At 38.2% G+C, this 27,625-nt stretch overlaps 1 protein-coding gene across 4 annotated transcripts; it reads left to right on the top strand.

The window, feature by feature from the left end:
• The first annotated feature begins 1,431 nt into the window (after positions 1-1,431).
• On the top strand, positions 1,432-27,096 carry LOC106950070 (transcription factor EB-like). Of its 4 annotated transcripts, none has more exons than XM_015036711.1 (7): positions 1,432-1,723; positions 15,624-15,693; positions 22,142-22,246; positions 23,292-23,459; positions 25,579-25,677; positions 25,948-26,136; positions 26,885-27,096. In XM_015036711.1, the coding sequence occupies exons 3-7, from the start codon at positions 22,217-22,219 to the stop codon at positions 27,026-27,028; spliced, it is 630 nt and encodes a 209-aa protein (XP_014892197.1). In that variant the 5' UTR covers positions 1,432-1,723; positions 15,624-15,693; positions 22,142-22,216; the 3' UTR covers positions 27,029-27,096. The 4 variants fall into 4 exon arrangements, with proteins under 4 accessions (XP_014892197.1, XP_014892198.1, XP_014892199.1 ...); XM_015036713.1 differs by lacking the exon at positions 1,432-1,723 and adding an exon at positions 11,540-11,851; XM_015036712.1 differs by lacking the exon at positions 15,624-15,693 and having other exon boundaries at positions 26,885-27,095.
• Positions 27,097-27,625: the final 529 nt, after the last annotated feature.

Here is a 27,625-nt window from a genome sequence, read left to right as displayed (position 1 = left end):
CCTCCCTCCTATGGTTACTCTTGGTATTACATTCAATAAATAAAGCTTTTCATGTTAGGAAGGCTGTTCACATTTTTCTTTAACTTTGCTTATGCCTTTCACATGCTGCAAATTGGTATCTTTATAACAGAAGACAATATTACTCTTTAAAATCTGATTGGCTTATGTGTTAGATACACTGAGATAAAACTGTTTTCCTAACAGGAATCTCTAGATTGCAATGTGTCTAGAAAGCAATATGTTGTGTGCCATGCTGTGTGTTGTGAAGTCCAGAGCTTGAACTCGACATGTGTGAGAGCATATCATATATCCGCCATGCATGTGCACAAGTGGTTCAATGAGTTCTCGGTGAAACTGAAATACACCCCTAAAGGTTGTTCACTAAAAAGCTGACATTGATTTATTCTGTGTACAAGGACTGATGGGGATGAACTGTCTTAAACTAGTAAAGTAAAAATAGCACAGGAATATTCAGTGGTGGGCTGTCAGGGCCAGTAGGGCCTTCTCTGCTGGCCCTAGAAAATTGAAAAAAATATAAAAAATCACCAGATTCATCTGCATCGATGCACTAATTCATGCAAAATGAGGCTAAATCTGAGTACATAGAAATTAACATGTCCGTTCGAAAATACCTTATTTTATATCTGACTTTTTGAGAAACCAAATTTTGGGGTTTCATTACTTCCAAGCCACAATCATCAAAACTACAAGAAACAAAAGCTTGAAATATTTAATTTACTTATTTCGAACATGATGGCAGTATAAAATCATGCACAAGAACAAGGAATGCAAAAGACATATTTTTGTACCACAGTAATCCTAAGATGCTCGAAAAGGAGTAGGAAGAAGTTAGAAACTTATGAACTCCTACCTCATAAACTCATACAATATTCTCAGGTGGACCCTCATTAATAAATCAAAAATAAAAATAAACAAGCTAATTAATTTTCCATTTTGTCTGGGTTTACATATGTCTAAGTACATCCATACTCACACACTCATATGTGTTAGCCTGTGTATATTTACATTAGTGCTATCTCTCTCATATTTCTATATCTTGTGAAAATGACCTCCTTATATTTCCTTTTAAATTGTATTACATTTTGACACATTTAGCTTGTTCCATAACGTCACCCCATGAATTGAAATACAAAAGCTCTTGTTCGTAAACTACGAATCCTTAAATTTGAGTAAACCCTTAAGCTATATCATTCTGTGCAACAAATCTGTGTACTGTAATATATAAGTTTACTCTTTTGAAATGAGCGAGAAATGTATTTAACCTTTTCACAACATTCAAATTTTTGAGATGTAGTAATAAAATACGACTTCGTAATAACAAGTTGGCCTATTTTTATACGTTTTCGTTCAAAAAGACGACCAACAGCTGAGAGAACAAAAACTACATTTCCCACAACCCCTTTAGCGGTTTGCTATTGGTGGTGGCACAGGTGACCGCAGACGCTCTGAGTTGTGGCAACATCTCGACCGTCTAAACGAAAACAATTTAGGAACCGAAGTGCGAGTAGTTGTCCGCTGTCAGTATGTGAAAATACAGAAACACCTACGACTCTTGAACTTTTGTCGTTTGTTTCCGTTTTGCTTTGCACTTTTATTTCCCCGTTCCTGTTTGAAAGCTGTTGGTGGGTCTGCTATCCGGGCTCAGGGAAGCGGACGCGCACTTTTCTTCAACCTGACTCGTTCTGCCTGACCTTCAGAGCGGGTGAGTTATATTTCAGCGGCACCATTAGAATAAAGCCCAGGCTAAAACACACCTAACGCGGAGGGGATTTTAAGTGCGCATTTCCTGCTTTACACCCAGAAATGTCGTTAATTGACACATAAAGGAATATGCTGTAAAGTGTACTCCTTCAGTTTATGTGACACACATTTTTTTCCTAACTCCAAAATATTACTCGAAAACAAACACTTGTTTTCCCACCCATGTTATACCTACATATATTAAGCATTACAAGTCGTGCAGTTCTGGTCATGACTTTGCTCTAATTTATTTTATCTTAGTTATAGACCACTTTAATTTCTTAGTGAGCTTTAATACATTATGTAAAGATTAAATCAGTTATTATTACGTAAGCAGAAAAAGAAGTTCTACTCATTTTCATCAGCATATTTGAAATACCACTGCCAGATTTATTGTTTCTGTCATCGTAATTATGGGTGGAAAACAAGACAAATGTAAAAAAGAATGACAAGGCATTAAACAGTACATGCTTCCCTTTTACTGTCATGTGTGAGTCTGGAGGGAGCTGCCCTTCTTGCCATTTATAAGCTAATAGTCTGGCTGGTATCAGTGACAACACCTCAGCAGTGGGGTATGCTGCTATGTATAAGCAGTGAGTGTAAACTGTACAGCGTGTAATGCTCTGCTGCTTATTCAAGCCCTTTGCCTGACAGTCCTGCACGGCGCCAACACAGAAATAACGAAGGCACTGCTGACTAGATGCGCTCTTTTGTTGGCCTGAATTTATTCGAAGTCTGTGTGTGTTTTATTGTGTGTATATCATGTGGCTATGCCTGTTAGGGCATTGTTAATATTTGAGATCGGCCAGCATATGTCAAGCCCGCTTCATTTGTTATCTTTCAGTGAATACGCATCTTACTTTGAAATAGATTTCTTCATGTGTCTTGTTTTACTTTTTCCCTCCATTGTGGTGAATTCTTGCCTTCTCAGCCTGCATGCCACTTGCATTATAACAGCAAAGTGACATTAGGTCTCACTCTGATCCTTCACCTCTGTGTCTGACCTCTGTCATCAGACATGTGCTGCACAGAGCAGCATAATCTGCAGTGATCGGGGTCTAAATGTCTCAGCGAGCGTGCTTAAAATGATGGATGGTGGTGTCTTGAAAAATAACTAATTCCTTATGATCTTGGTTCCTCCAAGTGAAATACATTGCAACCAGTTGCTCTTGGAAGTCACCTGGCCTGCTGTGTGGAGGGTTTTCTTAAACAGAGGCAGGGAAACTGGTTGATTGTAGCATGGATGCAGATATTTGGGAGGCCTTTCCTGAAAGGAAATCTTAAGGGCTGGAGAAATTTTGGAACTGGGGTGAAGGTTCATCTGCTTGCAGAACAATGAGTATAGGTCAATGCACATTTATGTGTTTTAATGATCAAGTCTGATGCTACACATATATCCAGCTTCCACTGAATCTAGCTGAATTTGAGCTGTTATCAAGAGGAATGGACACACTCTTGTGTCTCTAGTTGGGCAAAGCTGGTAGAGACTTACAGCTATAATTGCTACAAAGGATAGTTTAGCAAACGATTATATTATGAAAGTTGAATATATTATGAATGCACACCACATGTCTGGGAATCTTATTTCTAACAATAATCGCAACCATATATCCTTTACTTTCCACTTCAGAATTATGCATCAGTGCAAAATGTAAAAAAAATAAATAAATAAATAAATCAGACAGAAATTCAATGCTGGGGGCTGTGTTCAATTACTGAGTAGTAATAGCACACAAATGAAGAGAGCCTGTTTATCCCATTAGTCTTAGGAACTTGTGTATACTTTGCAGCATTAGAGTAATTTAAAACTCTGACATTACCTCACTTGTACACTCTCTGTATCCAGTGCTTGCTCTTTATTTAGTCCATGAATGAAAATATCTCTGTTATGTAACCAAACAACAGAGATGGGTCCACATCGCAGCAGCACTGGCACAGAGTTTAGCTGTAACAAATCCAGAAGTTTCACATGTAAATAAATGAGTTTAATTAGATTATTTTCGCACAGTTTAATCATGTTCCACTGGGCGAGTTTATATAATGATCGTAGGAATGACTGTAAAATACAACGTATTATTCATGAAATCATAGAGCTTGGTAAGAAAATATGTACATGATAATAAAAATGGCAGAACAGCATGAAAAATGTAAACCCACTTACTTTACTTTTTTTTAAATTAAAATGACATTTTAAAAAGCTTCACAGAGGGAAGAAAAGACTAAAAACCTTTTTATAATATGTATAAAAACAAATGGTAGGTTTTCTCAAATTAAACTGTATTATATTGTCACCGAACTTTTTAAATTCACCATTCTCTTTATCCTAACAAATAAGTAAACTTTTGATATATCATGTATAGTCATGGTTTTCTGCTTGGAGGATTGAGAGAAAGTCCTTTCTTCCCCCAGATGATCAAACGGTGCTGGGAAGGTGATCAGCACCTGGCCTCCCTAAGAAATCAGCAGGACTCGGTATATTATCAAAAAAGTTGCTTTCCATCTGCAGTGAAGCATGCTTAAATAGGAAATGTGGGAAATCTTTTGGAAACATAGGAGTAAATGTTAGGATCTTAATTTTCTAAGAAATAAACACAGAGGCTAAAATTGCTATTAATGCAAAAAAAAAAAAAAAAATTGATCACGATACTTTGTTCTTTAATTTTGGGTGTAGAAACCAGGATAGCTATAACTACGAATATCAGTAAATCCCTATGCTACATCAACTGATCTATATCTGTCAGCCATTAGATATTTATGACATCAGCATAAAGGTTTCGCACCCGGCTTATTCCTGTTGTCTTGGTAAAACAACCGTAGCTGCCGACCAGTACGCCCAGCTGGATTCAGAAGGGTTGCCATTGAGCCGGTTATGGGTTGTGCACAATGTGGTTCTTCTTACAACTGTAAATAATCTACCCTCTGTCCCATCACGCTTCATTACTTGCATGTACATTAAGATCAAATGGGTTGGCTTCTCAGCAGTTGATCATACAACTAAACATCCATAAAGTCTGTTGAAAACAGAACTTTTCCTGCAGCAAGAGAAGCTGTTCTGGATGTGACCAATGACATTCTCACGATAGTTAATATTAGTTAATAGTTAAATAGCTTTGATAGGCTTGTTTTGCACATAGCAGCTTTCTGTTTTTCTGATCTGAAAACAGGTATGTTTCCAGGGTTTCAGGAAGAAAGTGTGTGTCATAAACACACTTGGCTTTGAGGTGACTGTCAGCAAAGTCAGAGGTCACAGGCGAGCATGTAGAGTGGTGTCGACAGCTGATGGACTTGCTCTCTTTCCAGTTGCAACAGCTGCAACCGGCCCAGCTGGCCAGCAGACATAAAGATAATGCAGAGGAGGATGGTTGTATTGGAAGAGAGGTGACCATATCAATGAATATCATTCTTTCTTTTAGCAGGATTTTGTTGTTGGCGTGCTTCCATCCCGGAAGGCACATTTTCTGTCTTAATGCTGTTTTTATGAAAGCTCATCTTCACTGAGTTTGCCTGCTTGAAAGTGTCAGTGATGAATTTTCTTCAGGTAAACAGAAACCCACACCGTATCCACAGAGGGGCATGCACACCCTCACACACACACAAATGCTAAGACAGACAAGCAGGTTTGCTTGGTTCAGTGGATGTACTCTAGTGTGAAAGCGCATCAGGTGTGTGTAAACACAGCTTCATCTGTTTGCCATATGGACACATCTTCCGTGACGTGGACAGTTTTCTTGCTGCTTTGTGATTAGACTAAGAAAAGGTGCATTGCGAACTGCCTCAGTGGTGATCTGGAGTTCCCTTGGGGACACAAAATTAGGCAAAACAAACGACATCAACCCTGTCAGCAAAACTTGGACTTTTTCTTAAAAACCAGGGGGATGACAGCGTGGCATGTGCTGTATGACAACATGACCCATGATCGATCAGAGGTGAGTGTGGGTGGGCCATTTTAGAGCATGTGCTGAATGTATGACTCCACTTCCTCATCTTATCTCCATTCCACAGTTTCATATCCTCTTTTGAGAAACAGACAGTAGTGACAGTCTAGCTCTGTTTCTTTTCTGTGCAAGAAGGTTGTGTCAGCTGCACATGTGAAGCTTGCACTGCTGCTGCCCAGCTGTGGCTATTTGGACAATTTGCTTATTAGTATGAGCTGCGGGGATCGTTTGGATGTGACTGTGAAGTTTCATAGCTCGCAGAACTCTATAACAAGTTTCACTGTTATGTTTTATCTCCTTACACTTATTTAGATTTTCTTTATCTTGTTCAAATCAAATCAAAAACAAGGAAGTCTCACACATATTTTTGGCCTCTAGATTGTTTCTTCTGGGTTTTGAACCAGACCGAATGGTTTTTGAACTGGGCTTGGTTGGGATGATAAATGAAACATTGTAATTTCTATTTTTGGTTTTAATTTTGTAAATTAAGTTATTACTGATCACAAACTGTCATGTTTGGGGTCTGTATTTATCCGAGAGCAATCCAAAGCAGAATTATTATGAATTTAACCTAACAAGTTTACCTAAATAATAATAATAATAAAAAAAAAACTGTGAAGTAATGCTGATTAAGAAGCAAGCTTAAGCACAGTTTTCTTTCCAGGGTTTGGGGAAAAAATGAAAATAAACAATTAATCAGGCATAATATGTCTTTGAAAATCAAAATATCGAACCTTCAGTTGTGTTAAGATTTGTTTTTTCCTATAAAATAAATGCAATTCAAGTATTTTTTCAAACCCCATGTTTGTTTTTTTTAATTGAACACAGAATCAATTAACTATATTACAATCAGTGGCTTCCTGTTTCTCTGTTTTTTGAATATGACACCACACTGATGCTCATGGGAAGGGAAAGAGAACATGCCATTTCCAGGATGCTATACACAGTTGGAAGTTTCATTTTTTTTATACACTGAATAAAAAGACACAACAAATTTTTTCTCAGCGTCTGAAGTTTAATCTGTATGACTTGGGTCAAACATTTTGGGTTTCCTTCCACAGTTTGCTGGAGTTCTGTCCCATTCCTCATGACAGAACTGGTGCGAGTGGATACCGCCTCACTCGCACGAGCATTTTCAGATCTTCCCACAATTTCTCTGTAGGACTGAGATCAGGACTTTGTGATTGCCACATCAAAACATTGACTTTGTTGTGCTTAATCTAATTTATAAGCACTTTGGCTGTATGTTTAGGGTTATATTCCATTTGGAAGACCAAACTGAGCTCAAGATTGTACTTCCTGGCTGATGTCTTTAGATATTGCTTCAATATTGCCACATAATGCTCTTTCCTCATGATCCCATCTATTTTATGAAGTGTACCAGTTCCTCTTGCATCAAAACAGTCCCATAGCACGATATTGCCACCCCCATACTTCACAGGATGTTGAAAACATCCCTTTTCTTCTTCCAGCTGCAACAAAACAGTTTCACTTTAGTTTCATCAGACTACAGGGCATGTCTCCAGAAATGAAGATCTTTGTCCCTGTGTGCATTTTCAAACTGCAATCTTGATCTCTGTTTCCTTTGAAGTAAAGAGTTCTTCCAAGGATGAACCAGACTTGTGCAGCTGCACAATTTTCTTCCCGAAATCTTAGCTGATTTCCTTTGACTTTCCCATTGTATTAAACAAGAAAGCATTGTATTTCAGGTGTGACCTTAAAGAACATCCACCAGTGAGCCTCCAACTAACTCAAATGTATCAGTTATCAGACGTTTGTTGAAGGAGCCAAAATGGTTTTACCCATGTCATGCAATTTACCAGACAGTTATCCAGAATACTCCGAGCATATCTGTCAAGTCTCCCGTTTTGGCCAGGATACTACCTTTTTTTTCAACCCTCTTTCCCGCTGAACCAGCCACTTGTCTGCAGTGATCGGAGTGAGATTTTTTCACTTTTCGAAACCATGTCTTGAAGTGAAAGCATGCATGTACTGGCAGATAAGAAAAACATTGGTGAATAGCATTGTGATGTATTGTGCTAACACAATATCTGATTAGGAATATATGAATGTGACAAAAGCACTGAGGTGGAAGCTAAGGGTCAAAAGTGCATGTGCATGACAAAAATCACAGCACCACATAGTGCCTCGGCATGAGAACTACAGCAGATTCAGAGCAGATTCAAACCAATTGAGCTTATTAAACCATAATTCCTAATTCATCCTTTGTCCTTACTTTAACTTTAAACCTTTTATTAATAGTTGAAGCTTTGATATATAAGGAAATGAAAAGCTTCTTCCCAAAAATGTGATTGCGTAAACATTTTTATAAGCACCCTGTCAATCTCTCTCCTCCTTAAACTCTGCAGACACTTTCATTCATTATCTTCTCGTCCTCCTTACCTCTTCCTCTCTCAGCCTCTTTCTAATCCCTTTGCGTTCTCTTTTTTTTTTCAAACTCAAGGATGGAGAGACTACATGCTGCCTAATTTACAAATAGGACAGAAAAGTGTAAGGAATTTGGAGAGTGAGAGGATTTGTGACAGGATTTGAAAACCAAACAGTTTTGCTCAGATTTTGTTGTAAGTTTGTTTCTCTGTGTGCCTTATCTTTCAACTCATCTCTCACATGCCTTTCATTCAGTTGTCCCGTATATGATGACTCTAACTCATGCATAAAGAAAAGTGGTGTAGCTGGTTGGTTTGTTACTGCACAAGACCTTTTTAAAAACGCTGTCAAAATTTGAGGCGTTGCCTACTCAGTGTTTTTCCCAATTCCTAAAAAGAGAATAGTTTATTTTTGCAGGCGGTCTGTCGTCCCCGACACTCTCACAAGTGTTTTTTTAGCTCATTCGCTAACTTTGTAACATAAATATATGAAATGGATTTCTCCTGAAAACAACACAAAAATATTGCAGTTCATTTTTAATGTAATACAAATATGATGGCAACTACAGCGGATTCATCTAAACGCCCTTAAGGCTGATTCTATAGCTTGACATTTTTCAACTGTCTATTTTTTGTGTTGTATTTGTTGCTGCCTCTTGGCCAGGACTCCCTTGGAAAGGAGGTTTTTAATCTAAATGGGTTTTTATCCTGGTAAAATAAAGGTTAAATAAAGAAGAGAGCAAAAAGTGTTTTCCTCAGATTAGCACAGCTCTACGACATAAACAAAGCTCGACACTCTTAGAAGAAACACAGTAATGACCCTTTTAACATGGTGTTTGTTTGTTGGTTCCAGGTTACCATGGTAACCCAAAGAGATAACCGGGGTGTACTCATGGAAAATGATTTCTTTCTAAGGCGCATTTCAATTTATCTAGCGTTTCTGACAGTCTGTTGTCGAAGTCCTTAAGATGGTCTTGAACTCTCATTTCCCCCTTATGACTGGTCAGCAACGCAGCCTTCTCCAACCAATGCGTTGGCAGCATTTGGGGTCCAACCCCTCCCAGTCTAAAATAAGCCAGTACATGCACTGTATGCCCTAAGAGAGCTGGAGCGAGCCCACTGCTGAATTCTTTGTGTGCAAACAAGGGGTTCTTGTCAGTCCTGTGCTGCTGAACCACGCTGGCCTCTGTTCTCCTCCGTTGTGATAGGAACAGCAGCGGTGGTTTATGTTTCTTCATCCAACAACACAGAGCGAGCAGAGGGTAAATGGAGGGACCTGGAATTATGGGATAGGTGTCGTTAAGGAAAACTCCCATCAAAGCAGCTTCACCTCTGTGCTACATTCACATGCTAATTGCTACACTACACACACACGGACTGGCAGCCTGCAACAAGTGCAGGTGGATGTGGTAACTACATTTATTTCTTGCACAGATAAAATATACTTCTCTTTAATTTAACATGAGCCACCTATACTATTTTCTTACTGACTTTTTAATTTTAATTAGTACTTACAATTAGCTCAGTTTGTAGAAAAATAATCTGGCGTATTTTTTTTTTCTTTTTTTTACCTTTTTGTTCTGTAAAGGATAGATTGTATATTACCTTTTTTGCCATTCATCATTTTGCCACATAAACTCAATGACTAAGCAGTTCTGTAGGCTTTTCTAAAAAGCAGATAGTATCAAAAAGTTCAACAAATCTTAGCTGTGAAAAGTAGCTGTGGAGTTAACCTTATTTGAGGGATATTGGAAAAAATGTTTACTGCAGGGTTATTCCAAATTACAATGAAATTCACAATGTGAGGCCTGACTGAAAGTCTGACCTGTCTTTATAGCTCTTACTGTAAATTCCAGTGTCAAAGTTTTAATAATTAAGGACATTTTACCTGTAATAAAAAACAAACTCTGGATTCTCTTAACATCCTCTGTAACTTCGAATTTGTCTTGTATGATTTTCATCTACTCAGCTCTAGTTCTTTGAGATTGACCAATAGGAGAGAAGCCGACTGCGAATCCCCGCCCACCAGGCTCCCGCTGTCAATCTCACAGTTAGAAGGAAAAAGAAAAGAGGACATGACAAAAATAGGAAAAATAAATCTGCAAAATAAACAAAGTAGAAATCTGGAGGAGAGAAAAAAATATTAGAGGAGGAAAAGTAAATAAATGATTTTAAAATAAATAAATATGAGATATTCTCTGAATATAGAAAGAGAGAAAAAAATGAAATGTGACAGTGGATAAAATAATAAAATATTAAATATATCCTGAATATATATATATATATATATATATATATATATATATATATATAAAATGTCAGAAAATAAAAAAATACACAATAAACAACAATAAATAAAAATAAATCAAAATCTTTATAAATAAATAAAAATATGATAAAAAAGGAAACTAAATTAACAAGTGACAGTCATAAAAATAATACTGTTGCAAATGATTAACATATATAAATTTATGTTACAATATATAATGGAATAAGTTGTTAAAGTTCTCATTTTGTGTTGTTTTGAATGCAATATTTGGCACATAAATTACTTTAATAGGCCACTTATTTCAGGATCAGTCCTTCATATAGCACTTGAGGTGTAGTTGGAGTAAAGTACCGGGTTTATCGCTCTACTCATTAACTTGAGAGGCTGTTGTTGATTTTACACACACTACTTCTCCATTTTTGACATGGTTTTTGGGAGACAGATATTGACATGTGAGAAGCAGATGATGTAAAGGAAACTGAAAGAGAGCTTAGATTACTGTAAAATGCCACTGAATTTGTTACTAGAAATGAGAAACAACAAGGAGGTAATACCCCAGTCCAATTTGATTATATCGTATTACTAAGATTTGTTCGTATTACTAAGAGCTGCAAACCCAACACATAAATGTCTCATATAAAATTTAAACTGTTGTCAACTGTTTAATCCATGACACACATTAAAAGTAATGCATATTTGTTAAAATATACATTGATAGTTTTTGCTAATATGTTTATTAAATGGCATTCTGATTGTGTTTTTTTTTTTTTTTTAATTAAAAATATGTGTCTGATGAAATGATCCTATATTTACTAATGTAAAAAAGCACATTTTGGAATAACTGATATTGATCTTAGAGCAAGTGCAATGAAAGTTCATCTCCATTAGTTCTCAGTTGCTATCTGTTCTCACAGATTTGTGTGTGAATATTTGCGTGCTTGCTGGCAGGATAACATGTGGGGGTGCAAATAAAGAAGTAAATATGCTGATGCATTGTTCTGTAAAACACCGCTGTGACCTAGTAACAAAATAAGGAATTGGCTTTGTGTTTATGTGAGTGCTTCTACATGCACATGGGTAAATGTTTCTGTATGTAAATGCTGATTTTGAGACAGAGGGAGATTCAGAGAGGCTGGACCGAAGGAGGAGTTACACTTTACTGAGCAAGAAAAGAAAAAAGTGACAGATGAGTTTACTGGAAGACAGCGCTCTCCTTGTTGTTAGCCCAGACTCCGACTAATTTAGGGGAAGAAGAGGGGGGAGACTGAGGACGAGCTGGAAGCTGACCGTGCAGTTAGAGAGGAAGAAGAAGGTGACTAATACTGACTGCACTCAGCCCACTGTAAGTCCCCCAGTGTATCGGGGAGGGGAGTGGCTTCACGCGCTGTATAAGCTGGGTCAAGGAAGCAATCAGTTGTCAGTTTCAAACAGCAACGCGTGGAAGATCAGACTTCACCTGGATTTACTATGTTGTCTTTGGGATAGTAGGAGAATCGCTGGTAAGAATCTCTGGAAATGTTTGAACACATTTTGTTTTGTGATTTCAACACAATGCTGCTTTTAGACTTGGATGCATTATTGAAATATAACAAGCAGCAGTTTTTATTGAATTGCTAACAACAGTATTGTGATGATGCCTACGACTGTTCAAAAACAAACAGAATCCAGACTTTCTGCATCTTTATGACCTATGCAGGTGTCTCTATGTGACATTAACCTAAGCAGCATGAGCCACACTTAAATGTCCTCCATACGTTGCTTTAGGAGCAGTAGCCGTCAGTTTCAGTACCTGTTTGTGCATGTTCAGCAACAACAGACTCCATACTTGCTGATGTAGTGCACAGTAGCATAGTTGGTGAATAACCAGTTTGGTTAGAGTGAATCATTTCCAGAACTGTTCCTGCAGTGGAACAAGAATCTTGATTTAAAGTAATCTCCACTTCTAGAAATCGTGTTATGACATAAAGCCCCCCCCCCCCACCCCCCTGGTCTGCCTGCAGAGGAAGTTGCTTCACCGCTAACAAAACTAGGAGTTGTGAAAACTAATGGAAAGAAAAAGGGAAGTGCTGCATTGTGGTATTTATTGATGATAATGGTGTATTCAATCTCTTACTGAGCAGTGCTTTAGTCAGTTAATGCTGGATTTTTAGGCCCCTGTGATGGATTACAGATCTTCCTAGGGATTACCCCACCTGTTAATGAATGATGGCTGCAACTGACTCCATCTCTCCCAGCATCCTGCATCCAGCTGCTCTGCATCCATCCACTAACTATAGTGCTGCATTTTTTTGTCATGTGTTTACACAAGATCTCATGGTGATCATGTGACACATTTATTGTCATCTTCACTATTTTACTGAAGCAAAGTGATGACATTTTTAAACTTGCATTAAGAGTAAGAACAGTTTCCATTACTAACTCTGTACCTTAGTCTTCCAAGTGATTCCTTACATTTCTAAGTCCTACATATTTTATGGCAGGTAGAGATAAAAGTTCAAATGAATAAAAGAAGTAGCAGCTTTCTGTTACCCAATCAGCCTTTGTGTTCCTCTTGGTGCACAGAACAAATACTGTAAATATCTTTAAAAAGGTGATGCCTTGCAGCAGTGTTTACCCTGTAGTCTGTAAAATCTAGTCTGTGTGCGGTCGATTAGGGGCCTCTTAATTAATCTTGGATCATCACATCTTTTCAACTCAACTCAGGCTTACTTGTTTTGGCTCTGAAACCTGTTGTCTTGCGTGTCGTGGGCTGCTGTTGATCATTTATCTCTGGGGTCTGTGCTCACACCAACATGCATCGTATGGATGAAACCCAGAAACCTTCTGCTCCACAAGCTATGTCATCTTGTCTTCATCATTTTCACTAGATTGTCTTCTCGTTGCTGTGAATCTTTCCAGCAGCTGTTTGAACTCTAAGTTACCGCCACCTAACAGGCAGGACTGTGTGTCAGGGTCCCAGAAATTAGGGAACTTAGAAAGATGTAATCAAATGGGTTATGTTTTTATTTAAAACGTGTTATCAAAACATCTATTCAAATGCAATTAATCATATTGCAATATCTATAAATAAACTTGCAACAACTTTTTACAGCAGGCTTGAACTTACAGAGTAAACTCAGCCAACTTGTGCTGAAGGACGATATCGGTATCGGGTCCGACACTGATACCCGCTGTATCAGATTGGGTGCATCTCTATTTAAAAGGATTCACTGCTGTATTTTCAGGAAAGCAGAGTCCCTCTCTCTTAAATGCCTGTTAACAGATTGCTTAGAAGCTGACAGGTGAAGAGATTCATACACTGTGATCAGATACAGTGACATGTCAAGATGACCTTCTGGCTACTGGCTACTGAGCTAAACGACAATAATTGGATACAGTTGGGATGTACTGGACAGTTTCTGCTTCCAGATCGCTTAATACATTATTACCAGGAGTTTACAATCAGAAGATGTCTAAGAATGTTTCAGGAGCTTTCGTTCATCAGCCTTTGGCCTCAACCATACCGACAAGATGGTGGCACTATCGTTTTGAGTTCTCCTGTCAAGCACTCTTTGCGTTTTGGAAATGTTTGAGGTGTTTGAACAAAAGCTGGTAATGTCATCTCTCTGGAAAAGTGCAAGTGTTGAATATAGCTTGAAATAAGATGAGGTTATTTATTAAATATTGACCTTTTAGATAAATTCTGCCTTTGGTCAGCTGCATAGACGTTTACAAAGAAAATCATGCATCAGCAACATCAACAAAATATGAAGCATTAATGTTTTGTCAGCAGTATCAACTTATACTACGGTTTTCAAACGTTTCAAAGCTAGTAGTAGGTAGTTAGTAGTTGGTTATGAAGTTAGTTGGAGGTCAGACAAAGTGTATTAGGAACCTCCATTTGCTCTGACAGTATGGAACAGAGGGTACTGCATCACAATGACTGGCCAAGCTGTTGCTGTAAACTGCTGGTCAGCTGGCTGAAAGAAGATTTATAGATTAAACCATTTTCTTTTTTTTATTTTACAAGATAGACTAGCTTTTTGATAAAAGCTAGTCAGGGCATGGAACCCATTACAATTATGCATAACTAAACTCTGTGAAATAAACTTTTGAATTTAGTTCTGAATTTAGCAGGTGTTTATACTTCTTTTAGTTTAAAGAGGCATTATTATGTGTTTTCCATCCACATAATGCCATTCTATAGCACAATCAAGTAACTACGTTTCCTTCAGTTATTTTAAAAAAGCTGCATCAAATATGACTTAAAAGAAATTTGACTAATTTAACACCTTGAAATTGGGCCTCTGTCTCTTTAAGAAAGTGATGCTTTTCCTGAAGGCAGAGTGCTCTGCCTTCAGGAAGTCATCACAGCGTTGCTCCTCTATTAAAAGTGTTTTTACTAGCATTGCACTGTGAAGTAGCTCGTATAATGAACTCAGCTGATGTGCAGTTCCACCAGGTGCTTATTATTTGCCGCTGGCCAGCAGGGAAGCGGTCGAGGAGGGGTGCTCTGTAATGCAGAAGCTCCGATCTTCATCCTCAGTAATGCAGAAGCTCCGATATTCACCCTCAGTCCCACAAAGTGTTTTGCTCTGTTGAATGTTTGCCACAGGAGATAAAGGGATTTCTCAAACATGCATCAAATGAATCAAAGCAGAGCTCTGGGTATGTTTGTGACGAGGGCAAAAGTTCATGACATAAAAGTAAAGCACAAAAAAATTGATTTCAAATAACACTGCCGCTTTAACTCCATCAGTAAAAATGAAAATTACCAAACAAAATGTCATAAATACCATCTTTCCAACTTTGATAATCAATATATTGTGCCAATTTAATATAAGTACTAATAAATGTTGTTTTTCTTAAATCAAAGCTAAACGTGCTAAACTGTTTGTCTTGATATACACACAATGAGAATCTCATACAGAACCATGCCAACTGCCTACATGTTCATGCTTTTACCACGGTCTGCTGCTTCCTTTGCTTCCGCTGTGGAAATTCTTCACTTGTAAGCTATTCAAAGTGTTTAACTCACACCTGCAGTTTCCCCTTCTTTAAAACTTTACTGTCTATGCTGTTTACTTTTTCTACTTTTATTAGATCAAAGCTGGTTTATTATCTACAGCTGCTGATTTACCATTTTTGGCTGTTTTTATGTTTTATCGCCAGTCAATGGTTTTTTCATCTTTTCATGTTCTGTTTTTTTTTTCTCTCTTTCTCCTGTCGGACTTTCACCACCTGTCTCCATCTCTGCTTGCTTCGTGATTTCCCCTGACCGTCATTCTGCAGCAACTAGACATGTAGCGAGCAGCACAAACACGGTGTACACCTCTTTGTGAACTCTTTTCCTCTAAAACAGGTAACTGCTCATATGTCTGTGTACTTTTAAATGTTTAAATAGGCCGTCATAGAAGTCCACCTGCGGGATTTGACTTGGCGGCATGTGAAATTGATCCGACCGCATCTCTCTCTGCCAGCCTCACAAATTAGCTTGGCTTCTTCTTGTGTTGGGGTGATATCGGGACCACAATGTCACACTTCCATTCATTTCTCCGCTTTCTACATCTGTTTTAGTTGCATTTATTGCAATTTGATAGTTCAGTTGACATGTGTTATACCCAAACCACTGTAGAGAGGGATTACCCTTACATTCATGCCATCGTGCCCACCGACCCATACAAAGACACACACACACAGATGCATGTAAAAAATAAATAAATAAATAAATAAAAGATCCACCAAGCCTCAGGGGAACAGGGTGTTCCTGAAAAGGAGAACAGAGAGCAGAGAGTTATTTTAGTCTTTAGAGCAGGCAGACGTGCAGCTTAGTGCAGAAAGACTTTCTTCATCAATGATTGTTATGCTGAAAAAACTTTTTGATATATACAGACCAAAACTATATCAAAGATAATAATTACAACTTGGTTTAAAGATAAGAGAGGATTTTTTTTTTTTTCACAAAAAAAAAGTCTCAATGAATGTACTCCAAGGCTTTGTTTCACTACACTTGATAACAGAAACATTTCTGTTTCTGTTATCAGAAATGTTGAGAAAAACAGTACTGGAAGTATTCTCTGTTAAATTCTGAATGGGCTTGAATGGTGGATTAATTAGTCTTGAATTGCTTTTTTTTCTTTTCTCTCCTTTGTGTTATTTCACATCTGATCATAATCTTTATGTTACAGGTTAGCCTAAAATGCAAAAGAAAATAATTTTCATTTAACCAAGAACTTTGTTTCTGACAGAAAATGAGACAGACATACCCCAAAAGATAATAAATATAAAAGGAGGATCAATTAAAAAAAAAACTTTTTGCAACTGCCCACTAATGTTTTGACTGTGATGGGCTTCAACGTTTTGAGAACGGAAGGCCTTCAAGCTATGAGCCTGATGTTTAGCTCCCTCCACATATTCTCTATCAGATTTAAGCCAGGAGTCTGGCTGCGCTGCTACAAAACATTAATATCACCTCCAGCTGAAGAAATATGTTGGTAAAATTAGAAGATTTCTTTAACCTAAATCTGCCAGGGGCATAAATTGTGCTGGGGGCAAACCAAGGTCAGTGGTAACTGATATGAGGACTGCATCATCACACTGTATAACAAAACAGGAACTCAAACACAGATTTAGACTTTGGTGATTTAAACTCTCATTATATTCCAGTGGATGCGCTTCTGAGGTTTGATCTACTGTTCTCTGAAAATATTGATATGACTTCTGTTTAAACTTAAATTCAAAGTCTTTTTCTTACAATATTAAATTACCATTGAATGCTTTTTAAATGTTTGTTTCCCCCCTGCATTTCAGGCTGCACCCTTTGCTAAATCAGAGTGCATATGCATTGTGTAAGGGGGGTAGTGTGTGTGTATGTATCCTACTTTTAAGTGCTGGCTGTCAAAGAGGCCTCCCTTGGCACTGGACAGTCACATCTAAAAATACCCTTTCCACAAATTAACACCATGTCTCTAAGCACAGGTGCCATGGCCTCATACTTCCTCTCTGTGTGTGTGTGTGCATGTGTGTATGTGGGTGAACTTTTGAGTTTATGATCATATAATTTTTTTATTAAAAACGTTAGGCTGTCATCATGCAACATACCTAAAGCAACGCTTTTTGTATCTGTTGCCTATTCAGTGTGTCCGTGACTAACATGCGGCACAATCCATAGCTGACCTCTGACCTGGGCTTCCTCCGCTCTGCATCCTCCTACTGGCTGTCAGCGTTTGAAGTGAAGGAGGCCATGACATTACAGCACTGGACACACAATAGCTGCTGTGTGCTGCGACTGCGTCACAAATGTCCCCAGTGGTTGTCAGGCAGCGGGAGAGCCCATGTATGGGATCATGCAGTCTGGTAGTAGTGAGTCTGATATTAGGAAGCTGCATCTGAACGATGTATGTTAAGTGTAATACAGTATGCCTCATGGCTGAGTCATAGTAGGAGCTGGATGTTGTATGCTGCAGATGTGTTGGGAAGAGATGCTTGAACATGCAGACATTGTACACTTTGCCTCCAGCAGCAATTTTATTCATAAAATAAATTAACACCATGGATCTCTTGAGGTCCTCCATCTGAAAAAGTCTTGAATTTGCTATTGTCGCTTTCCAGGTCTGGATCAGTATGGAAGCAATTTTAAATTTTCTGACTATTTTTATTCTTTGTATGATCACTTTTAGCATGTATGTTAGTTTTTTACATTGTGCTAAATCGGCTTGTTTCACCTTTGATTTGTCATGTGACATGTTGATTTTTCTCCCTTACTGACTAATTTTGTCCTCATAAAAAAAAGAACCATTTCACAAACCTTTTTTTGTCTCTAAACTTTAAATTGAATTTGAACTGGTTGAGTGTTTTCACTCAACCAGTCCAAGCTGCCAAGCAGCTCACCAGAACTCCAATGTCCGTTTTGCTTTTTGTTTCAAACAACCTCTGGTGACCCCACAGGACTTTAGAGTTATACTTCACAATGTTTTTTTTCTTATCTAGTGAATGGGAATCCCCTCGTTCTAATTCTGCTTCATCTTGTTTACACTGTGTCATGATGAATTGAAATTATTAAGTGGGAAATGATTGAACTGGAAATTGAAGAGATGATTGTAAAAGGTCTCATGCCAGGGGAAGAATCAGGATGACAAGGCCTGTGGGTTTTCATTCCTCGCAGTACTTCAGGAAACTTGGCACTAATAATAGATAAGACGAACCTTTGACTTGAGAGCTCTTAGTTTCATCACCACTGAATGTGACGCTAAAGGTATTTAAAGCCTGAATTCAGTTCAACAATGTTTAGAGACTGATCCTGTACATATTTATAAGACTGAAATAATGATCTGGGCTCATAACTCCTAAACACTGATCAGGCGTAACATTAGAATCAACGACAGGGGAAGGACACAAATAACACGTCTCCTGCAAGGGCTGCAAGATGTCAGAAAAATATTTAACTGTGATACTATTGATGAAAATGATGACAAAGATAGAGATTATGATTAACCAACATGTTTCATGCAATTTTCTTTCTTTATCATTATGTTCCCATCACTCCATGAGCTTCTAGATCCGAGCTACTGTTTATTACCTGTGCCACTACTTCTACCCATGCTAGCCAGCTCAATTTGAAGTATATGTATTTTTAGAGATAAAGTAAGGTTCTCTATATTCTACCTTTAATTTACACCCCTCCATTGAGCCATTATGCATTGAGTGCCACATCTGGTGTCTGGGTTTTTCTGTGAGATGATTAAGTCACGTGGCAGCAGTTTGGTTCTTGGTGGGTAATGAATAAAGCCCTCGTGGCTGATTTTGTGTTCAGTGTAATAATGTTCTGAAACTTATTTGTGTATATTTTAAGTTAAAATCTGAGCTTTAGGAGAGTTTGGTTGGCCTTTTTTTTGTTTAGCAGAACAAATACAGAACAAAGTATCTTAGATCTATAAAGTGAAATTGAGAAGGTTTATTTTATTGATGCTAATAACCTTCTTCCTTCCTTGCAACATACAATTATTATTCTAAGTTGCAGGTTCAGTCATAAAATTAAAGATTTTAAGTTATTTTTTGACGCACCTAAAGAACTACAAACATTTCACCTATTGCGTGTGTTTATATGCAGACTTGTTTCTGCATAGTTACAATGATGTGGACACTCACTTTGCAGGAGTGCAAGTCCAGGTGTCAGGATAAATTCTCATTAATATTAGATTAAATCACTTCATTGGAGTATGGAGCTACGAGTGCAAAGTTATTGTTTGCTGAAATCCAGGTTCTGGTCCAAGTTTGTGTTGGAATGCCTGTGCGTATCAATGTCTTATCTCTAGATGGGTGTGTGTTATTCATGTAGGCCTTCTAACTGGCACAAAGCGGGCAGTGTGTGCCCCCTCGGGTGCTGAAATGCACACTTTGGACAACGGGCGGCTTCAGTCCTCCTCAATAGGAGCTGTCCTTCTTATTGTACCTCACACACAATGAGCTTTTCTCTCTCTGTCTGTCTTTCTCTCTGGGTCATTCTCTCTTTATGACCATATACAGACAGCGTTTTTGATGAAAGATCCAATGAATCGGATTCTGACTGAAGCTGTGCTGTCTATCATTCCCACCGCACATGCTGCATCAGCAGCTGAACGGAGCAGAGGGCAGGCTCTCGTTTCATTATGCTTTTGGGTTCCAGGCGGGCTTAGTCATGCAGAGATTAACACAAGTCATTGCAGAAAGGGAACTATCTGTGCTGGGACTCCCCTCTGAGTGTTTTGGTAATGTGTGCATGCGAGTAAAGAGGAGGAGATGCAGCCAGGGGGAGATGGGTGTTCCCCTGGTCTTTAACTCACATGATCTCACAGGGACAACAAGATAACATGACTTCCACATGACCTCCTCAACATGATAGAGGAAGTCCTCTTGGTGGCTAATGTCTCTAATAGCAGTGAATGTAAAGATGTTTACTTTGGAAATTGTGCTTCCTTTTTTAGGTCAGTATACTTATACTCATTTGTTTTGTTTTTTTGTTTATTTGTGTGTTTTTGTCCTCTACTGAAAAGAAAATAATTGGAAAACAACACTTCTAGGCATAAAGTGCAGCATAATTTATACTTTTTTTAACTAGAATATTAAAAGATGATATTTATATATAACATCGACCAATTTCTGCTTTCATTACAGAGAAACAAATAACGGTTAATTGCATTCACATGAGATATTTGTCTGTGTGAAATCAGATTATCCAGGAACTCAACTGAACAGTCAGTCTGGTTATAGGTAATTATAAAATGACAATATAATCTTTTTCTTTTTTTTTTAAGAAAAAAAAAGAATTTGCTATAAAAATAAAATAAGATAGCATGTATAGCTTTTCCTCAATATTTATTTAACAGTATATCTTGTGCACTCTGGTTTACAATATAGATTTCAGAATAATAAGCAGGATAAAATGCAACAGACAAAGTGAGGGGGAAAACATCAGCGGAGATGTGTTTACATTACTTATTGCTCGTGATTTTTAAGAACCATAAATAACACTACAAAATAAAACAAAATATTTTAGCTAAGATGTCTGAACAATTTTATGAATTAAATATTTATTGTAAATCAGACTTATTTCTCAGCTAAAGCAGACCAAGGCTGCCAAGCTACCTCTTTCTGCATCTTTATCTAAAAACAGTAAAATACTAGAGAGACGTGTTTACACAGTTAAAGGTATTCATACTCCTGCCATGTTTGCATTTAAGGTTTTTACCAACATGTTTTTTTTCTAGCTGGAGGTAACACTAATGTTTGGGAGAGTCTTAGGGTCTCGACTTGAATCTAACAGAGAATATCTGGTAGTGCAGTAGAGATAAAGGCAAGGAGGCGTTCCGCCCTCTAAGACTTTGAGCTTATTACCAAAGGTGAATTGTCAAAATACCAGTGGACGCATATAAAACCTGGTCAGAAAAAGATTTTTGCTTGAAGCGATTCCCTTTTCGACTATGTAGACCTTTACTTTAACTCAGAGAATCCCAAAAGACTGGGGACGTTTCCACATTCATCATGTTGGATGACAGGTAGAATTATATTTCTTAGCGACTTTTCTGCAATATACAGTTTACTTTCGCAAAGCTTCCTGCCGCTTTTGTAGTTCCTCCAACTTCATTTGTAAACATGTCATCAACAAACAGCTGATACAAAACTGTCTGTTTCATGTAGTGCTTAGTTTGACAATGAGGATTCTCACCAGTAAGACCTGAAAGTGCTTATTTGTGGTGAATTCCCTGACTTGAAAAGGGATTGTATTTTAGTTTCTTATTGGCTGATCGTTGATTGTAAAGGATCAAAAATCAAAAATGATTCCAGACTGCACCCAATTTCTTGATGCATTTTTGATAAAACAGCCTGTTTCACATGAAATCCAGTTGACTGAAGAAAGTCAGCTAGTGGTTGTATGTCTTGCAAAATCTTATTGGGTTCTCTACGCTTTGTTTACTGTTTCCACAGTAGAAGTTTATTTTCACTCACTGATAGTGGAGTAGACAAGCCATCAATAGTATTTATGGGCCCTAACAAAAAAGTGAAAAGCTTAAAATAAAATGAGACAAATTAACTGGAAATCATGTAGCAGTGACACTACAATATAGCATCATCAGCAGCTTGAGAAAGTTTAGCATGTTGTGCTTTTAAGATGTGGAAGTCCAAATGCTTGCAATAACTGCGAAAGTTATTGCAAGCATTTGAAGGTGCCACCTTGTAGCAATTCAGAAAAGTTCTACTGCCTCTGTCTCTTTCCCCTCTTTGATTTCCTCCTCCCTTTTTTTTTTTTTAATCTCCTTTTATCTTCTGCACAGACACCTCTACCTCTCGGGCTGGACTGTGGTGCATTAACGTCGGGTCGCCCTCCCCTGCCGCCTCGGCCCCCAGCCATGGCCTCACGCATCGGGCTGCGGATGCAGGTAAAACACATTTACACATTTTCTGAATGCTTGGTTCAAGCATTCAGAAAGTTCCCCCTTAGCGATTGCCAGTATATTTGGTTGCTGTCTTCATCCTAAATGTAATTAAGAAATTCCTCTTAACAATTTCATTATTCTTAATTGAACAGTAGGTGTGTGCTTTGCAAGAGTATTCATATTTGCTTGACTGTTTCTGATTTTGTCATATTGCAGTAACAAACTTCAGTTTATATCAAGAGTTTTATGTGAAGCCCATTCTGCCTATTCTCCTTTGTAAAAAAAACCCCCCAAAACAACAAAAAACTAACCACCAATGAGAAGTTTTCCAATACTCAAAAGAGATTTTTTTCCCCCCTTTCCATAATGGCCATAAAGCTTCATCAAACTTCTCCTCAATCCTAATCAACTTCTATGTATCTGCTAACAAAAAACCTCCCCGGAGCATGACACTGGTTTTACAGTGGGGATGTTACACTGCAGGTGATGCCCGGTGTTAGTTTTCTTTCACAAAGGTTATACAGTAACATTTTTGGTCTGATCTGATCAATGCCACTGTATTAGATTTCTGAACGCCTCAGAGTTGTACCGAGCCTTCATGCAAAAGCTGTATTATTACACCAGTTAATTGGATCTGTTTATTAGTTAGATGACTTTGAAGGTAATTAGTTCCATTGAACTTTGTTTAGGGGTATCAAAGTCCTAATTGCAAATGCAACACAATGCTTCAGATTTTGTTGTAGAATAATTTGAAAACCAGGTATCACTTTCTCTGGGCTTCAGAATTTCATGCTCCTTTGTGTTGATCTATCAGATAAAATCCCAATAAAATACATTAATGTTTATGCTGCAAAATGTGTAAGAATTCAATGGGTTTAAATACTTTCACAAGGGACTGTATATTTAGTCAACCGGTTTACGTTTTTTTTTTATAAAACTGACTATTTTTTCTGATGTAAATATTTCACTTTTCCATAATTTTCTAATGCCTTGCTCTACTCTTGGTTTCCTGAAGCATTCTGAGATGTTTGTGTTTGTTTGCATGCAGCTGATGCGAGACCAGCTGCAGCAGGAGGAGCAGCGTGAGCGGCAGCAGCAGCAGAATGTGGCAATGCAATACATGCAGCAACGCATGGCTGGGCCCCCTGCACCTACGCCAGCGATCAGCACTCCACAGCAGTACCAAAGCATGCAGGTTCCTGTGGAGGTTCTGAAGGTCAGTGATTGTTACCAACCCGCTGTTTTTATGTTCTGTGCTCCAAAAACGTTAGAAAATATTGTTCTGTAGACGGGAAATATATATTGATTTATTGTTTGATGAAATTCTGCTTTTTAAAAATGTGGAAAAGGTTTTACTTGTCTCCTGGAGAAATTGACGAATCAGTAAAATGATTTGTGCATGTCTTTTTATGAAGACTGGATTTAATTTTTGCTTATGTGGGAATGCATAAGACTGCTTTTTATCTTGACTTGTAAATAGGCAGAAAAAAATGAAAAACTAACACAAATCTGTGGTTTGATCATTTTACACTGAACAGAATTCCTCTGGTCTACTCTCTCCTCCTACGACCTATTTTTAGAATCGGGTATAACTCGTTGGGTTTTGTGTAACCAGCCCGAATACAACAACATTACAGAAGAAAAAAATCGCTAAACAGATAGTACTGTCAGTCTTGTTTCAGAGGATTTAATCAATGGATGTTTCCATTGAGCGTTCTGACCAGGAGGTCGGCTGTGTAGCCAGGACTCAGAGACAGGTTTGAGAAAGGAGGAAAAACAGAAAAATAAAGGGGAGCAACGATCATGGAAGAAGCCAGAATGAGAAGATAAGAGACTTTTGACATGTTTTGTGATAGGCCAGATATGGGTGATGCAGATAGGGTCGGACAGGGACTGATAAAGCAAAGTGACATTTTGTCTGATTCCAGAGATGCCTGTGTTTGTCCTTATCTGTGTTAGTGTGCAGCACTCCTTCAGATGCATTGTTTTTTTGTCCTGTTTGTAACTGTATATCTCTCCAGTATGTACGCAGCCTTAACAGTGTGGGGCAACATGCCTGAATTGCATCGACTGTTTACTTTGCCTGCTTACGTGTGTGTGGTTGAATGGAATGGCGTCTTTGAATTCTGCGTTTTTCCTGTTGTAGATGAAGAGAGCTCTCTTGTCTGCCAGGCCCTTTGAGGCTGTCATACCTCCTGCAGCACATTTCTTTGGAGTTTGTCAGTTCTGGTATTGCGCGGCCTGCAGTTGCTCGTCCTCACTGCTAGATGTGTTGTTATTGTATCTGTTTATCAGTGTGGATTTTTGTTCCTCCGGCAAGGTGAGGAGCTGAGAGACAGGAAAGTAATCGTTTGCGTTCATTGTCCTTTTGTCAGCGAGGTTATGCAATAACCAGCATAGCCAAATTTCATGATACTTGTTGTTAAAGAAGTGACTTCGTAGAGTTTTGTGTGCATGTCGATCGTTCTGTTTAAAACTTCACAGGAATAAACCTTATTTCTAGTGCTGTTCCTTCCTGTAATGTAAATGTAACGTTTAGCCTGTGTCAATCACTAAGTTCAAACTTGGGCACTCAGCTCTTGTTTCTAAAATAAACTTTTGAAGTTTCCTTCATTATTAGTCCAGCATGAACAGCTGGACACTCAGCCCGACTGTTTAGTGCAGTTGAAATGCATTCACTGAATGCCCAAAGTTAATATGAAATTCCTGAAAAAGATTAGTGCATGTAAAAACCAAATTGTATTTTAAGTGAGAAAATAAAGAAAAAGGGAGTAGGGTTGGAGTAGTGTATTTGCAGTACATAACACTTTAAAGTGTACCAATGAATAAAAAATATCCACATGTAGGGTTGCGCAGAAGTGGGTAGCAGATAAAATGAGATCCAGCAACAGAAATGTCTTTGACAAGGGAGTTGTAAAACATCTATTTACTGAAATGTTTGTGGTTATTCTAATATAACCCAGCTCTCGGCTATTAAAGTGGATAAAAGAAGCAGGGGGCAGCTCCCTCCTCACCTCCGGCCTTTGATGTGAAGGAATGAGGCCGGCTCATGACTCTGTGGAGCCACACTAGGGGATTTTGTGCAGCTCTGCCTCTGTAGACATCACTGACTTAATGCTGCTGTATATCCTGTGCCATCACATCACTAAGTGGTCTAAACATGGATTTAAATGTTAATGTTAAACCATTCTGAGCTGGCTGGCTTTTATGAACAATATAGGGATAATTTTCAAACTGATTTATGTGAGTATATGTCACTTTCAGTTTTGAAACAATGAAAGAAGTCAAATTTGTTTAATGATTAAACTGAATTGTTGTGTTTTTACTTCACACAGGTGCAAACCCACCTTGAAAATCCAACAGACTATCACATCCGTCAGTCACGGAGACAACAAGTGAAAGAATATCTCTCAACCACCTTTGCTAACAAGCAGGTATTTGTTTGTCGAACGCTCTGCCGTGCAAGAGTGGCTTGCAAAAGTATTAAGCTTTTTCACATGTACTTTACTGGTCTGTATATAATAGAAAAACGCAAAGTAATATGTGCCTGTGAAGTGGAACAACAGATTTAGTTTGTAATGACGTTTACTAATAATATGAAAAGTGTCATGTGTGCTTGAATTTCTTTCTGCTCTTCTCAGTGACTGGTTTGAAACATTCTCAGTTCGCCTTCACCATTTTTTTCCTCCTCTTTGTGTCCCCAGACGGTTCACGCAGTGGCAGGGATTATGCCACCATCTCCTCCCACAAACATGGGACCTGCGGGGGGTTCGGCGTCCGCACCTCCGCTGCTCCACTCCCCACACATGCGTAAGGAGCAGCTCATGTCTGGCAACAGCGCCCCCAACAGCCCAATGGCCATGCTCAACATTGGCTCCAGCCACGAGAAGGAGGTAGGCAACTGCAAGCGTGCTGGGCAGACCGTGCAATAAACATAAACCCATAAACATTAGGTTCATGGTCTTCTTTTAAAGCTCAGTTTGCAAGGACCCAACACAAATATATAACTGAATTATGCCAATATATAAAATTACGAGGGTTGAAAATTAGCCCAGAGGCGACATGATCTCCACTTTTTATGAAAGCGTCATAATGTTTTAATTGTACTCTGGTGGGCAGGAGCAGCACTTTGCAGAGGAACAGTAGGTGAGTTGGAAGAAAGTGGTGACTAACCGAGAGAGGCAATTAGTGGAATTTAAATGCTCCATAATGGCCTTCTTGCTGTAATTACAGCTTAACAAGTGACAGAGGAACAGCAGAACGCTGGGGCCTTTGAACCTTGGGAGACTTTGACCAACACTCTGCCTTCAACTCTGCAATTTCTCTTTTTTTTCTTTCGAAGAGAAAAATTACTCTATACTGCCGCAGAGAGTAAATGCTCTCATTTAGCTCTCTAAGTGCTTTTAGGGGTTTTAAAATGTAAGAAAAAATAAATATAGAAAAAAGGGCCTGTGGTTTTACTGGCTAAATACTTTAATATTATTTACAGAAAATTTCTTCTAGAATTAATGAACAAGGACCTTTAAACTTCTTTTACAGACTCAGACTCTGTAATTTATTTCTGTATTGAAGCTGGATCTACTGGTCTTCTGAATTATCTTGAAATGACATTTGCTCTCGTTTTTTTTTTTTTTTTTGCAGATGGAGGAGGTTATTGATGACATTATAAGCATGCAGTCCAGTTACGACGACGTTCAAGGATACATGGACCCTGTTCAGATGCCAAACACAGTGAGTAGAGAGAGTCCTCCTTCTAAAAAGAAACAGATTTCTTCTTTTTCATAGTGTTTTATATGACGCCCGTACTTTGCATCCATTTAACCTGGAGGTAAAAGACACAGTGCATCTCTGGCTCTGCAGGCTGTAAAACCTTGAGGCATTTTTTTGTTTTTAACTGCAGTTTGTTGTAGCATTTTTTTTTGTTTGTTTGGGTTTTTTTTTTTTTTTACACACAAGATTTTATTATAAATAAAATGACACAAAGTAAGATCTACAAACTACTTTAACTGAAACTGTTCCACATTTTGTCTCAGTACAACCACACACTTAAATTATTGGGATTTAATGTCAGGCGATCAGAAGCAGATGGAACAGATGCTTGATTTTACAGATTGTTTACAAGCAAATCCTAAAATTCTTACATGCACTTTTATCTAAACCCCTTTTCTATGATACCTCTAACTAAAATCCAGTGTAACCGACTAATTAGTAAATCGACTCCCCCATTGAGAAATTCATCTCAATTCAAATGTTGCTTTTTGATGTTGACAAAATTGAAAGCTTTTGAAAATTCATCCAAGATGCTACATGTAGCAGAAACACTGAGCATCACTCCGAACACAACGTCCCCGTCAAACATAGTGGAGGCAGCCTGGTAGTGTT

The sequence above is a fragment of the Poecilia latipinna genome, unplaced genomic scaffold, assembly GCF_001443285.1.
Source record: "Poecilia latipinna isolate Pla-1442-1.1 unplaced genomic scaffold, P_latipinna-1.0 Scaffold377, whole genome shotgun sequence".
Classification (NCBI taxonomy): domain Eukaryota; kingdom Metazoa; phylum Chordata; class Actinopteri; order Cyprinodontiformes; family Poeciliidae; genus Poecilia; species Poecilia latipinna.
The sequence above is the reverse complement of the archived record's forward strand: the minus strand, read 5'-3'. Positions and strand labels throughout refer to the sequence as shown.